Genomic DNA, 16,639 nt, shown 5'->3' on the forward strand with positions numbered 1-16,639 from the left:
AAGGACAAATAACATACAATAGTAAGTATTAAACTGGCAGCAGACTTATTAAAAGCAAACTGCAAACAAGGCAAAAACAGATCAGCCTTTCCAAGAAATTCAAGGAAAAAAAGTATGAACTAAATATTTAAAATCCATCCAAGCTATCCTTCAGGCATCAATGCTATTGCAAACGTTTTATACATGCAAGGGAATGCTATACCCATGGGTACTTCTTGAACAATCTACTAGAAGATTAGTTTCAAACAATCAAAAGATGAGTAACTTTGGCAAAAGGACAGAAGTGTGAGCATTTAATATAATTATCTCCAACACTAAAAAGACAAGGCTAGGGATAAATGAAGAACATACAAATGATATATATTCTGACAAAGTAGTACAACTTCAAGACAACAGTAAGGAAAGGAGGAAAGTAAAATAAACTCACTGATAGTGAACTTATTAAAGTTGTGGTAAAAAAAAAAAAAATACCACAAAAGACTATCATAGTAGTACTAAAAAGTTAAACACAGAAGAGTGGGCTCAAAGTATCTTTAAAAGGTGTAAATACCAAGATTATCACTACAACAAAAATATAAACTTTCATAAACAGACTCCTCCTCCACAAAAAAACTTAAAAGAATATAAGATCAAAGAAAACACATAAAAAACACAACAAACATAATTATGAATATTTACCAAATGGCACAGCAATGATCTTTATAAAACAGAAACTACAGCAGAATCAAGGAGACCAACAGAAACACATTAACCATTGACGGCTTAAATACCACTCTCAGTACAAAATAGATCAAGTGAACAAAAACTAAATGAAGATATAGAAGACATAAATAATACAGTCAATAAGGTAGATCTTCTGGAAAGATATTAAACTTTACACTATGAAAATAGAGACTATATTTTCCTCAAGAAAACATGGAAGACTGACAAAAACTGATCCTCTTCTAAGTCATGATAAAAGCTTCAGTGCATTCCAAATAAAATTATTATAAACAATACTCTGACCATCTTGTCACAAGTCTAGATTTTAATAACCAAAAATTTTAAAGAGGACTTTCTACATGAAAAGTTAAAAACCTTCTACTGCACTGCTTTTTGATGAAGAAATACAAACATTCTAAAAAATAAAGATAATAAAAACACTACATATCAAAATCCATGAAGTAGAAATATAAAGCAGTGACCAGAGGAAAAATCATGGCCTTAAACACCTACAGAAGTAAAAAAATTTTAAATGAATATAAATGAATTAGATCCCAAATTGAAGATCAAGAAAAAAGAACAAAAGGGTCAAATTAAAAGAGCACAAGAAAAGATATAACAAAGGCAAAATCAGAAATTAATGAAAAGAAAAAACAATATATCTCATTAATAAATCAAAATCCAAGTTTGCTGAAAAATTAACATAATGGACAAACTAGCTACTTTCATCAAGGTAAAAAAAAGAAGAAGAAAAAGCAAAAATAAAATAAAAAATACCTAGAAGGAAACAATCATTGAAGGGGAAGAAATTTAAAAGTCCTAAGAGAGTACAATGCAGACCACCAAATAAATTTGAGAAACTAGACAAAACTGCTAACTACTAAAATTGACCCAACTAGAGATTAAAGAGCTTAACAATCAATTTCCATGGGAAAAAATTGAGAGTTACAAGAAATGTCCTCAGCAGAACCAGAGAATTTCACATTCAAAAAAAAAAAAAAAAAAAAAATGGTGCCAATATAGTAGAAATAGTTCTGGAACACAGAAAATGAAAGTAAACCTCAAATTCTTTTTATGAAGCAAGTTGAATGTTGATACCTGAATCTGATAAAAAAAAATAGCACAAAAACAGATAATTACAGGCCAATATCACTTATAAATACCAATAAGAAAATACTACATAAAATATTACTGAACACACTTCAGTACCATATTAGGTAAATAATATACCATAACAAAGTGAGATTTATTCCTGGAAAGTACAGTTGGTTCAATATTAGAAGCACAGCAATATATTATACCATATTAACTGACCTGAGAAAAACGTGATAATTTCCGTACATGCTAAACAATCACTGGACAAAATTCAATACCTATTCCATACAAACAAAACATCCATTCAAGAACAGAGGAACTGGTGATTATTTCCTTAATATAACTATAAAGACACACACACACTCACATACACATATATGCAGATATGCCTTAGTCCTAAAGCCAGTATCAATCACATTTAGTGGGGTACTACTTTAGGCATTTCCAATAAGATCAAGAAGAGGAAAGGATGGTCACGAACTTCACTACAACTTACTATATACTGGATGCATATTAGGGAAAACAAATCAGAAATATAAGAAGTGGAAAAGAAGGAAACCTATTTTCTCCTTGTATGTGATATACAGTTTCCTAAGGAAACCCTGGAGAATCATTACTAAAACTACCCCAAATTCAATAAATTAACAGGATATAAAATGAATGCATAAAAATCAATAACTTTCATATACACAAACAATAATCACTTAGAAGATAAAATGGTAGGCTAAAACTGCACTGACAGTACAAACAAAAATGGTTTAATATTTAGGAATAAGTGTAACAAGAAATGTGTAAAACTAATATGAGGAAAGCTTTAAAATACCTCAGAAGATACAAAAGTAAAAATTGGTGAAATTCAAAAACACTCCCTGTTGTTGAATAGAATATCTATAATCATAAAGATGTCAGGTTTTCCCTAAATTAATTTAACAAAATTCCAATGAAAATGCTACACAACAAAATATAGAAAAATATGAATAGCTAGAATTTCACTGAAAAAGAAAATCTACGAGGCACTACCAGCCCTACCAGATATTAAAATACACTACAAAGCCTCAGAAATTAATGCACTAGTATGGCAATGAAGCATAAATAGACAGTCAAACCAGAAGGATTCAATGGAAAGTACATGAATAGATTCAAGTATGTATGGAAATTTAGTATATAATAAAGGTGGCAATAATATCACTGAAGCAAAGTTTTTTATTTTTAATAAATATTGTTGAAAACTTGGAAAATCATTTAGGAAAAGATAAAATTTGGTTGATACCTCCTGTCATGTAAAAGAATAATCTCTTAAGTGAAAAAGAGATTTAAATGTAAAGAATGAAATCATATAATAAAATTCATATACACCTGTCTGTAGAACAAGGTTACTAACCATGACTCAATATCCATAGTAAATGAAAGACTGATAAATTTGACCACATTAAAAATTTTTAAATTTATCTTCTACATGACAATAAAACAACACAAGTATAATCAAAGAAGAAAAGCCAAATTGGGAGGAAATATCTGCAAAATATGTAATAGATTAATGGCTAATATAATTCATATCTAAAGAACTCTTCAAAATCAAGGAATAAAAAAAATATTAGAAAAATGGGCAAAAGACATGAGCAGACAATTCACAATAAATAAATAAATAAAATTTAAAAACTGGTCCTTTTTACTTACAGCAATGAGGGAATACAACACCTGGATTTATGCTCCCACTTCATGTGGGATAAATAAAACAATATCTTAAAAAACCTACTACTGGATATAACCACGCATCTACTATAATGGCTTAAATGTTTAAAACTAATGAAACCAAGTGGTGGCAAGATATGGGGCAACTGGAATTACCCACGTTGCTGATGGGAAGGTATAATGGTACAATCACTCTGGAAAACAGTGTGGCTGTTTCTTTTAAAGTTAAACATACACTTCCACACAATCTGGAAATTCCACTCCTAGTTATTTACCCGGAAGAAGTTAAAATATATACCTATACAAAAACCTGTACATGAATGTTTATACATCTTCATTCATAATGGTCAAAAACTGGAAACAACACAAACATCTATCCAGAGGTAAACAGATAAAGAAACTGCAGTAGTTTCCAATAGACTACTACCTATCATTAAAAAGGAATGAACTACTAACGAACTACAGCATGGATAAATCTCAGAAATATTATGCTAAGTAAAGGAAGCCAGACACAAAGAGTAAAAAGCTATAATTCCATTTATATGACATCCCTAAAAATGCAAAAAAAAAAAAAATAGGGGCAGAAATCATTTCCTCAGGGTGAGAAAAGGGGACTGACTGACAGAATTTCTGAGGATGATAGAAATGCTCTGTCTTGATTATAGTAGTGGTTATATGATATACATGTGTCAAAACACATCAAACTATACATTTAAAAGGATGAATTTTACTGTTTGTAAATTATACTTCAATAAACCTAACCTTAAAAAAGTATGCAGACTTTTAAAGGCTTTTAATATATATTTCCAAATTGCCCTTCCATTAACTTAATTTCTTCTACTACTCCCATTTAATTTACATTCCCACTGGCATTCTACAAGTGTCTGCACCCTCATCAGCCTCAATATCATCCGATTATTATTTCAGACTTTTCCTATTTGATAAGTTATTTTAAAATGTTGCCTCACTGTTTTGATCTGCATATCTCTTAGTTTTTAGTAATGGGGAACTTTTTTTCATTTATTTCTCAGGTAGTCGTATTTCTTTTCTGCTCATTCTTTTAAATCATTATTTTAAGAAATTACTTGGTGTTTTTCTTATTAATTTTCTTAAAGCTGGTTATATATCCTAAAATATTTGTCATATACTTCCCAGATTTTCACTTGCCTTTCATTTTTCAATTTTTTTAATATACAGATATCTTAAAATTTGAAATTTCACAATATTTTCTACGATTTTGGGGGTATTTTTATTTAGAAATTTCTTTCCTCATGTACAGTTCAGTTAAATATTCAGCTAAATGTTTTCTAATTAGTTATAGACTCAATTTTTTAACTCTTTAAATCTCTGTTGATACAGTGGCTACTAGCCACATGTGGTTTTGTAAATGTAAACCAATTAAAATTAAGTTGTTTTTTTTTTTTAAAGAAGATATTGGGGGTAGGAGTTTATTATTAATTTATTTATTTTTGCTGTGTTGGGTCTTCGTTTCTGTGTGAGGGCTTTTTCTAGCTGTGGCAAGCGGGGGCCACTCTTCATCACGGTGCGTGGGCCTCTCACTATCGTGGCCTCTCTTGTTGCGGAGCACAGGCTCCAGATGCGCAGGCTCAGTAGTTGTGGCTCACGGGCCTAGTTGCTCCGTGGCATGTGGAATCCTCCCAGACCAGGGCTCGAACCCGTGTCCCCTGCATTGGCAGGCAGATTGTCAACCACTGTGCCACCAGGGAAGCCGAAAATTAAGCTTTTTTCCTAGGTTTCTTCTAGTTGTATGGTTCCAGGTCTTACATTTAAGTCTTTAATCCATTTTGAGTTTATTTTTGTGTATGGTATAAGAGTCCAATTTCATTCTTTTGCATGCGTATACCCCATTTTCCCACCACCATTTATTGATGAACTATCTTTACCCCATCGAATATTCTTGGCACCCCTGTCAAAAATTAGTTGATCGTATATGCATGGCTCTCTATTCTGTTCCATTGGGCTATGTCTGTTTTTATGCCAATAGCATACTGCTTTGATTACTATAGCATTGTAATATAGTTTGATTCAGCATGTGTAATGCCTCCAGCTTTGTTCTTTCTAAAGATTGCTTTGGCTATTCAGGGTCTTTTGTGGTTCCATACACATTTTAGGATTGGTTTTTTATTTCTGTGAAAAATGCCATTGGAATTTTGGTAGGAATTCCATTGAATCCATTGATTGCTTTGGGTAGTACAGACATTTTAATAATGTTAATTCTTCTAATCCTTGAGAACCAGCCTTGGCAATGATTTTTTGCAATTGAAACCAAAAGCATAGGTAACAAAAACAAAAATAAATAAGTAGGACTAACCAAAAGCATAGGTAACAAAAACAAAAATAAACAAGTAGGACTAACCAAAAGCATAGGTAACAAAAACAAAAATAAACAAGTAGGACTACATCAAACTAAAATGATTCTGCACAACCAAGGAAACCATCAACAGAATGAAAAGGCAACCTATGGGATGGGAGAAAATACTTGCAGACTACATATCTGATAAGGGGTTAATATCTAAAATACATAAGAACTCATATAACTCACTCGCAAGACAAAATAACCCAATTCAAAAATGGGCAAAGAACCTAAAGAGACACTTTTCCAAAGAAGACAAATGGCCAACTAGTATATGAAAACGTGCTCAACATTATTAATCATCAGGGAAATTAAAAATTAATACCACAATGAGACAACACCTCATGCCTGTTAGAATGGCTATCAGAGATAACAAGTGTTGTTGAGGGTATGGGAGAAAAGGGAGCCCTTGTACACTGTTGGTGGGAATGTAAATTGGTACAGTCATTATGGAAAACTGTATGGAGGTTCCTCAAAAAAAAAAAAAAACATTAAAAATTGAACTACCATATGATGCAGCAATCCACTTCTGGGTATATATCTAAAGGAAAAGAAATCATTATCTTGAAGAGATATCTGTATTCCCATGTTACTGCAGCATTATTAAAAACAGCCAAGATACATAAATGACCTTAGTGTCTGCTGATGGATAAATGGATAAAGAAAATGTGGTATATATATATATGCCATGGAGTATTATTCAGTCATAAAAAAGAAAGAAATATGCCACTTGCAACAACATGGGTGAACCTAGAGGGCATTATGCTAGAGGATATCATGCTGAGTGAAATAAACCAAGACACACTGAAAGACAAATACTGTATGATCTCAGTTATATGTGGCATATACAAAAGTGAAACTTATAAATCAGAGTGTAGAACAGTGGTACCAGGGGCTGGGGTGTGGAAGAAATGGGGAGATGCTGGTCAAAGGGTACAAACTTTTAGTTAGAAGATGAGTAAGTTCTGGGGATCTAATGCCCAACATGGTGACTATAGTTAATAATGCTGTAAACTTCAAATTTGCTAAGAGTAGGTCTTAAGTGTTCTCACCACAAAACAAAACAGAAGGTAACTATGTGATCTATGTGTTAACTTGATTAATCACTTCACAATATATAGTATAATAAATCATCACTTTGTATACCTTAAATAAATCATGTTGTACAACCTAAACACATGCAATTTTTGTCAACTAAACCTCAATAAAGCTGGGGAAGAAATCAAGATGAAAAAAATTGCTAATCAGAATCAAGTTAAATTTAAAATTCAGTTCTTCGGTCACACTAGTCTCACTATTTAAGACTATTTTTTAGACCAGTTTCAAATTCAATTTTACTAAATGTAGAGCAATTTAGGTAAAACTGAGTGGAAGGTACAGTAAGTTCTCATACACCACTCTCCCCTCCTCCAAAATATAGCCTCGCACACTACCAACATCCCACACCATGGTATTACATCTGTTACAACGGATGAACCTACACCGATACGTCATTATCACCAAAAGTCTACAGTTTACGTTAGGGTCCACTTGTGGTGTTAAATATTCTATGGCTTTTTTTTTTTTTCTCTTTTGCGGTATGTGGGCCTCTCACTGTTGCGGCCTCTCCCATTGCGGAGCACAGGCTCCGGACGCGCAGGCTCAGCAGCCATGGGTCACGGGCCCAGCCGCTCCGCGGCATGTGGGATCTTCCCAAACCGGGGCACGATCCCGTGTCCCCTGCATCGGCAGGCGGACCGTCAACCACTGCACCACCAGGGAAGCCTGTGCTCATTTCTTTTTAATGTAGAGTACTATTGTATTGTCCAGATGAACCACAGTTTATTTAACTATTAAAGGACATCTTTATTCAAGTTTTGGCAACTATGAATAAATCTGCTATAAACATCTGTGTGTAGGTACTTCTGTGGATATAAGTTTTCCACTCCTTTGGGTAAATACCAAGGAATTTAACTACCAGATCATATGTTAGAGTATGTTCAGTTTTGTAAGAAACTGCCAAACTGTCTTCCACAGTGGCCATAGCACCAGCAATGAATGAGAGCTCCTGTTGCTCCACATCTTCACCAGCATTTGGTATTGTACTACCCACACTGCCAGTGCTTAACAGCCATGTGTGGCTAATGGCTCCCATACTGGACAGTAACATACAGGATATTTCCATCATCACAAAAGTTGTATCGGCAATGCTGCTCTGTTTAAAACTTAATTGTTTATACATGGAAGAAGAACTAAGGTGACAGCCTTTTTTTTTTTTCTCTGCATAAATCCATCCCTTCTCTCATTGCATTTTGATGGTTTTTGCTTATATTTGCTCAGAAGTTCAAATCCCTGCTCAGTTACTATATGTCCATTAATAAATTATTTACCCCCCGCCCCCAGTCTCAGCTTCTTCATCCTAATCATTTATCAGGTTAGTGCATTAAATTAGATAAGATAGGATAAATTACAACACTCATTATGTTAAGTCCTCATTTGCAAACTTTTGCCTGTTAGGAGTTTGTTTATTGAAGGTCTCAGTATGGTACTTTGAAGATCCTTACTGAAGGCAAAAGCTTAATACTGTATTTACCTGATGTGGATTTCTGTAACCCAAAAGTAGATTCGCTGCTTTTATATCAGCATGAACATATTCATTTTCGTGTATATATTCCAGTACATCCAACTGTGAAAAGAAATATATAAGGTTATACTGATGTCTATTTAGAACTCCAGATCAACCTGAACATTGTGAATAGAGAATAACATGTATTTTTTCACATTAACAATGACAAAATGATGTATTTCACAATTATGCATTTATCTATTCTAAAATGATCATATGTGCTGGTCGCTCATCCTGGGAAAAAGGTGAATAAAAGGATCCTCAAATATCAAGTGTTTTAAATGCACCTCTGATGGAGAGGAAGCCAAGACTCAACAATGCCTATGCTCCTGACAGCACGGTGCCCAAATCACACTGTGCAAAGAGGAAAATTATGATAAAATCAGAGACCTAAAGTGAAATAATCATGACGCCCACTCAACAATCCCTCGCCCAAGCAATAATTATAAATAAGTTTTTGGGGCTCCCAGAACAAAATCCCACGTCCAGGATTACAGAGAAAGGCATTCTCCCTCTAGAGTAACAGAAAACACCTACGCTTCATCTCTGAAACCCTTGAGACTTACATGTTACCTATGCCTAGTGCTCAATAAACATTTGTTGGCTGGCTAGAGGATGGATGGGAAAATTAATGAGTTCTGTTTGCCACATCCCAACCTGGCATGAGTAGTCGCATTCTATCTAAAGTGGAAAAAATAAAATGGAGCTTAGGCAAACCAAACACAAACAAGATAAGACGAATACGTGGTATAAACAAAATGTGTGCATGGGTGCTATTAAGATTTCATTGCTTCTTATTTGGCAAAGTATATATTATTCATTGCCACACTAATTACTGCCACCATCCCAAACTCATAATAAAAACGTTATAGCACCCCCTTACCACCACATGTGTAGTATGGAAAATAATATATTTTGCCATACTTTGCATTGTTATAAATATAACTGACAAAAGAGAGGTTATTCTTATAGCAATGCAAGCTTGTTCTGATATGTATAACAAAGCTGTGAGAAAAAAAAAATCAGACTGTAGAACCAAAGCCTAATTGAGTTTGTAGTGCCAAACACAGCACATTCTGTCACTTACAGAGCCCACTGTTATCAATTTCACCAAAATAGTATCTATGCTCAATAACTGACATTTCTAGGGCAATAATCCTTCATTCTCTGATAATTCCACAAAGGGCAACAATTTGTATGTTGTAACAAGTAAATAATCTGAAAATGGAGCATGGGAAATAAGTCATTCTTTCTTACCATTCGGATACCTAGCTGCAGGACAGTTGACTTTTTAAAAGTACCATTCTGGTCTGAGATCTTCTGCAAATCTATTCCCAGTCTTTCTATTACCATAAATCTGTAACTATAAGAAGGAGAAGTCAAAAGGAGATGTTAAAATAGCAATGCTGAAACTGTCTATTTATGAATTTGAAACAATGGAAAAATACCCCCAACTTAACAATAAAGAATGATGCAATCTGAACCATTAGAGAATGAATGTATGTTATATTGCCGTTCTTTTGCAGAAACATACTAAGTATTTACTTTGCAGTTAGTTTTTGAGTAGAAGAGCATTCTGTGCTGAACCACTCACACTGTCTTAGAACACGAAAAGAGAAGTCTTTCTAAATTAGTCTTGAACTTAATTCGTTTTGACTCCATCACCTTCTTCCATATGGCCTTGAGCAATTATTTTTCCATACAGAAGATTTTATTTATATTTGTTTCTTGACCTTATAAAATCATATTTACTTTCTCTATACATTTATAAACATGTGTTTTCCTAAATGTATGTCTTTTTTTTCTTTTCTGTTTGGGACCTCTCCCCGCCCCTTTTCTTCCCTTTATATCTGCCCCGATTCTATATCTATCTATGTATACACAAATACATACAGGAATTTTTGTATTTTTTTGACAAAAATGCAATCTAATTATATGAACTTTTCTGCATCATACTTTTTTCAATAATACCTCATTGAAATCCTTCCAAATCAACTGGTAGAGCTTTAATTGATTCCTTTAATGGGGTGCATAGTATTACATGATATAGATGTACCATGGTTTACTCAGCCATTCACTCCCCTATAGGTAGCCCTTTACTTTGTTTCAAGATTACTGTTTGTTCATTTTTTTTAAAAAATTATAGCATTTAAAGACCATTTAGGCAAAGCACTGACCTCTGAGCCTATCTTCTCACCTAGGAAAAGAAATATTATCACCTATCTTAAAAGGCTACTGAAAGAACAAAATGGGTACCTAACAAATGACATTTTTAAAAAAATCACTACTATTAATTATTTATATGTGATGACTAGCCATGTTTGGTGAGTTTAAAAACATTTCTACAAATTTTTGGTTGTGCCTCTCAAGAGATGGAGCTTAATTAGATCTCCTCTCTTGACTATGGGGTAGACTTAATGACTTGCTTCTAGCAAAGAGAATACAATAGAAATGATGGGCTATCACGTCTACAATTAGGTTATAAAAGGACTGTGACTTTCGTTTTGGACGCATGCTCTTGTGTGTGCTCTTTCTCCTCTCTCTCTTTCAATTACTGCAAGCCAGCTGCCATGCCTTTATGACACTCAGGCACCCTCTGGAGAGACCTACATGGTGAGGAAGTGAGGCCTGCCAACAATCACGTGAGAGAATTTAAAAGCTGATCCTCTTAGGCCTGCCAATAGCCACAGGAGTGATTTTGAAAGCAGATCCTGCCCCAGTCGAGCCTTGAGAAGACTACAGCCCAAAAGACATCTGACTATATCCTCATGAGAAGTCCTGAGCAAGAACCATCTAGGGAAGCCATTTATACATAGATAACTGACCCACAGAAACTAAGATAATATTAGTTTGTCATTATAAGCCACCACATTTTAGGTCATTAGTTATATAGCAACAAATAACTAATAGACCACATGAGAAATAGTTACAGGACAATATTTGATTATAATAATTCCATTTTACCTTTTTCCCTTGAATTCAGCAATACCAGATCCATAAAACTGAGGAATTCCTAAATAATCAAGCTGTTTGAGTTCTATCCATTTTTTGACTGCAAAGACAAATTTCACAGGAAAAAAGGTATACTTTTTTAGAAAGGTATTTCTTACTTTTGCATAGATGCTTAAACTTATTTAGCTAACTTAAACAGAAATTAGACCTTCCTAAAAACATTTTTTAAAAATCAAATATATCTAGCTAATAGTTGCAAATTCTATTTATCATTATAATTAACATAAAAACATACATGGATTTCTAACATTTTAAAATTTTAAATCAGTTATAACCAAAACAAAAATAGTCATAGTCACTCTACTCAATACTCTGTAATGACCTATATGGGAAAAGAATCTAAAAAAGAGTGAATATGTATATAATATATATATGTATATATGATTCACTTTGCTGTATAGCAGAAACTAACACAACATTGTAAATCCACTATACTCCAAAAAAAAAATTTTTTAATATAAAAAATAAAATATGCAATAACAAACAGAAACAAAAATAGCATAGTCATAAAATGCATTGATATCATTTACACAAATGTTTCTATTCATTAAAAAAAATTAATTCCCTTACATGTTTGTTACATTTTTAAATATAAAATATGTTAACCACCAAAGGATCAGTAGAAAGACAGCTTTTTCTTCCATATTACTAAAAGTCTAAAGCCACAGTAGTCAAAATAAATAAATAAAAGTTGGGCAGAAAAATCATCTTACTCTGAAACTGTTGTACTGAAACTGTTTTGATTAAATTTTGTTTAAAAAAATCAAATCCACTTAATCAGGCAGCTTATTTAATTTTTCACTTCTCTACCATATATGCTTAATGTTTAAGACAGCTCTACTGATAAGCAATGAAGTCTAATGGATTCTGTTTGTCACTGTGACATAGTTTAAGCAGTTAGTAACGACTATAGTCTTAATGCTCAGAAGGTTTCGTTAAAGAAAACAAAGTTAATTATTGAGGCTAGACTCATCATTCTCTTTCCTAAACATAATGTAAAGGACCTTAATTATACTCATATCAATTTCCTTTAAGCTTTACCAGTCCATCTATATCATACAGTATTTATAACATGCTTTTTTTCTTCTTAGCTCTGCTCATATTTATTTCATATTCCAATCCTCTAACTGGTAGTTCTTACATCTGATATCCAGCTCCAATTAATTACTCAACATACAAATATTTAACATTTTTAACTTATTTTCTAAATCATCTTAATGTTTAATCATTTCCATACACTATGCCCGAATCTATTCTATGGTCATTCCTTTTCTTTATAATCTACTGCCCATTTTATTGTCTTTTCCTTATATCCTTTTTATCCAAATGGTTTTTTGTGAAAGAAACAATTTCATTTTACTATCTTTTATACCTAGAGAACCCTTGGTAGCTTAGGTCAACAATCCAGCATTTTATGTAAAGTAAAAGAAATAACTTTTACTTGAAATATATAACCAATTATGTATATAATATCAAGATTTGTATACCATCTGTCTTGTTTTTATATAACAGTTAACTGTATCATTTTACAGTAAAAATTCCTAATTGAAAAGAATTTTCCATAAGGCCAGAAAAAGACAAAAATATTAACAGCCACTTTAGCAAACATATATATGGAAATAGCTTACTTTGCTAATTTTACTTACTACAGTCTCTTTTGGCCGCTCTTTGATAAAATTTAAGTTCTGAAAATAATGGGCCATTTTCCTGATATTCCTATAAAAGAAAAGAACAGTTAACTTTATTAGAAAAAAATTTTAAAGACGGAATTGGTATTTCAACTGTGAAAATGAGTATACATATGTAATATATAATAGTACTTGAATCACAAAAATCTCAGAAAAGCACTAAATAAACAAAGAACCTCATTTTTAACATTTTGTAATGCTATCTCTACACAGTCTTAGACATGAGAAAGTAGTCTTCTTATGGAAAGAACTTACTAAAAACACTGAGAACTGTACACGTACACAGACACTCAATGTGTACTAACATGTATAACAGGGTGGATACACTGCAAACTACCCTGGTGGTTCATTCATACATGAATCTTTACTGAGTGTCTACAATATTTTGTTCATAGTACTAGCCACAGGGGATACAAACAAAAATAAAACCTCATTCCTGCCTTTAAGGACTTTATCATCTAGAGTAGAGAGGAAAAGAAAGGCAGAAGATAGAGAGCTAGATAAGATACAAGGATGATAAATGTCAATGCAGAAGAACAAAATTCTCCAGTCTTTACATTTTAATAATGTGAAAATATATAATATTAGATGTATTGTTAATTAAAATTAAGAAAACTAAGGTGAGAAACATTTTTACAAAAATGAAATGAATAAAGCAGAAAATAAAAATGTCAAATATATGTGAAACACAAATTTAAGAGCAATACTTACCACTTTTATTACATGTCTTGCATCTTTATCTGGGTTATTTATGGGGAAAGCTGCAGAACAAAAGAGAATGAGGAAAACAATAGTTGTTCCCAATTACTGAATGCCTACTATATCTCAGACACTGGACTAAGAACCTCTTATGGTAGGTATCACCTCCATTTTATACAAGATGCTTCTAAGGTTTAACAAGTTGAATAATTTGTTCACTAAGTAGCAGCAGATTGGGGATTGAAACTCACGTGTGACACCACAGCCCACACTCTTTACCACAAACCATACTCAAATATTCAAACACGGAAACCAACAGATTACATCAATCACATAGATCCAAATGTAGGGGAACCTATTTTCTGGATATATAGCATTAAACCAAATAAATGATATATACTATAATCCATTGATTGAATTTTGCTAAATTAAAATCTATGATAATTCAGAAGTGAACACTGATTCATTTTACGTAGAAAGTTCAAAACAACTTCTACTTGGCAAAATTCTAAAATAAATCAAGTTAGAAAGAGAATAAAGTCTCTAAAAAATCATCTCCTGAGCCTAGCAATCAACTATTCCTAAATTAAAGAGTGGGTATCTCATAACATAAGCTCATTTCAATTTCAAGTTATCTTACTTCATTTTATTACTTACCATTTGCATTTTAGACACAGTAATCCAACTTAAGAAAATTCCACTGTTCAAATTCTTAAATCAAATCAATCGTTTCATCTACATTATCTAAATTATTAAAAGATTACTTTGTATTCAAATCTTAATAAGAGAAGTTGACACGTATATTTATTCATATTGTGAAGGTCTAGAATGTTGTCATTCAACTATTTACTCTTCATTCATTTATTCCTTTATTCATTCAACTAACCAATGTTTATTTATCAAGAAGCTAGGAATAGGCAAGGCACTGTGTTAAGTGTTTGTCAGGATGATGTTTAAAGGAAACTGAAAGGATTCCCTCCATCCCCCCAGCAAAGTCGGCCACAACGTCCTATCCACTGTACACCACAAACCGTGGGGTGTTGCTCCAGGACCTTGATTCAGACATGTATGCTCCCCCATCCATTAAACACTAATGTCTCTGTCACTAACTCCGAGCTCTATCTTCAGTCTTGAAGCTGGGCAAGTAGAGGCCTTGTAGGCCAGTGGGGCGCAGCTCAACAACCATCAAAGAAATAAAGATCTGTAAGAGGCTGCTTAATCTTCAGTGGAATATGCAGATAGAATCTCTCGGTTTGGCATACAGAGACCTTTGAGAGCAGTTTGTACCAAGTAGCATATTGGAAATGAAAGAAAATAGTGTGTTCCTCTCTTTGCTATTGTAGAAGACATATGAAGTCCCTTATAACCATAGTGTCATAACTATGAAAGAGAAAAGCATCCCTTTGTGTTCCCCAAAACACATGCTATTCCTTTTGGGATAGACTAGCCAAGCTGAACCCAAAGCCTGCACAACCTGTTCCTCCCCCAGCTTTGAAAGAGCTGATGGAAGCTATCTGGCTGGTCTGAGGAGCCGATTTTGCAGAAATGTCCAGGTGCTTACAGGAAGGATAATCAACAGTGAGAGGTGGAAGCGCACCTTGGCTGCCCAAGGTGCCCACTGCCCCACCACGGGTAAAGCCCAGGTACAGAATGTCGCCATCCTTTACCCGATTTCATCGAACAAGCCTCTGACAGGTCTCCCATGCTCTAGCTTTCTCCTGGCTTCAATCCGTCTTCTCCAGGATGACCCAGGGGGAACGGAGTCAAGATGACGGAGTAGAAGAACGTGGAGTTCACATCTCCTCACAAGTACACAAGTATGCATCAGAGCAATTCTCTGATGGGCGCTAGTGGGGGACCACTGACACCTAAGGGGATGGGAGATGCCCCTGTATGACCAGGCCAGGGGTCGGGCCTGAGCTCCTGTGATGGGAGCGCCAAGTTCAAGCTGCTGGACTAACAGAGAACTTCAGGCCCTAGGGAATATTAATCAGTGTGAGCTCTCCCAGAGTTCCTCATCTCGGCACCAAGACCTGGCACCACCCAACTGCCTGCAAACTCCAGTGCTGGACATCTCAGGCCAAACAACCAGCAAGACAGGAACACAGCCATACTCATCAAAAAAAATGAGATGACAAAAAAATATGTTACAGACGAAGGAGCAAGGTAAAAACCTATAAGACAAAATAAATGAAGAGGAAATAGGCAAGCTCCCTAGAAAAGAATTCAGAGTAATGATAGTAAAGATGATCCAAAATCTGGGAAATAGAATGGAGGCACGGATTGAGAAAATACAAGAAATGTTTAACAAGGACCTAGAAGAACTAACGAACAAACAGAGATGAACAACACAATAACTGAAGTGAAAACTACACTAGAAGGAACCAATAGCAGAATAACTGAGGCAGAAGAACAGATAAGTGAGCTGGATGATAGAATGATGGAAATATTTGCTAAGGAGCAGAATAAAGATAAAAGAATGAAAAGAAATGAGGACTGTCTAAGAGACCTTGCAGACAACATTAAACACACCAACAGTCAAATTATAGGTGTCCCAGAAGAAGAAGAGAAAGAGAAAGGGTCTGAGAAACTATTTGAAGAGATTATCCTCGAAAACTTCCCTAATATGCGAAAGGAAATAGCCACCCAAGTCAGAAAGCACAGAGAGTCCCATACAGGATGAACCCAAGGAGAAACATGCCACAATACCTATTAATCAAACTAACAAAAATTAAATTCAAAGAAAAAATATTAAAAGCAGCAAGGGAAAAG

At 34.0% G+C, this 16,639-nt stretch overlaps 1 protein-coding gene across 1 annotated transcript in view; it reads right to left on the bottom strand.

Moving 5' to 3' along the window:
• Positions 1–16,639, bottom strand: part of VRK2 (VRK serine/threonine kinase 2) — a 94,457-nt gene that overhangs the window by 41,602 nt on the left and 36,216 nt on the right. The window contains exons 2-6 of the mRNA XM_065890617.1: positions 13,880–13,929; positions 13,127–13,196; positions 11,433–11,520; positions 9,726–9,831; positions 8,436–8,528 (exon numbers count right to left, since the gene is read on the bottom strand). Of these exons, the coding sequence (XP_065746689.1) occupies positions 8,436–8,528; positions 9,726–9,831; positions 11,433–11,520; positions 13,127–13,196; positions 13,880–13,929 (407 nt within the window). The remainder of the gene's footprint in view (positions 1–8,435; positions 8,529–9,725; positions 9,832–11,432; positions 11,521–13,126; positions 13,197–13,879; positions 13,930–16,639) is intronic.

Source organism: Phocoena phocoena, chromosome 14 (genome assembly GCF_963924675.1).
Source record: "Phocoena phocoena chromosome 14, mPhoPho1.1, whole genome shotgun sequence".
In the NCBI taxonomy this organism is placed as follows: domain Eukaryota; kingdom Metazoa; phylum Chordata; class Mammalia; order Artiodactyla; family Phocoenidae; genus Phocoena; species Phocoena phocoena.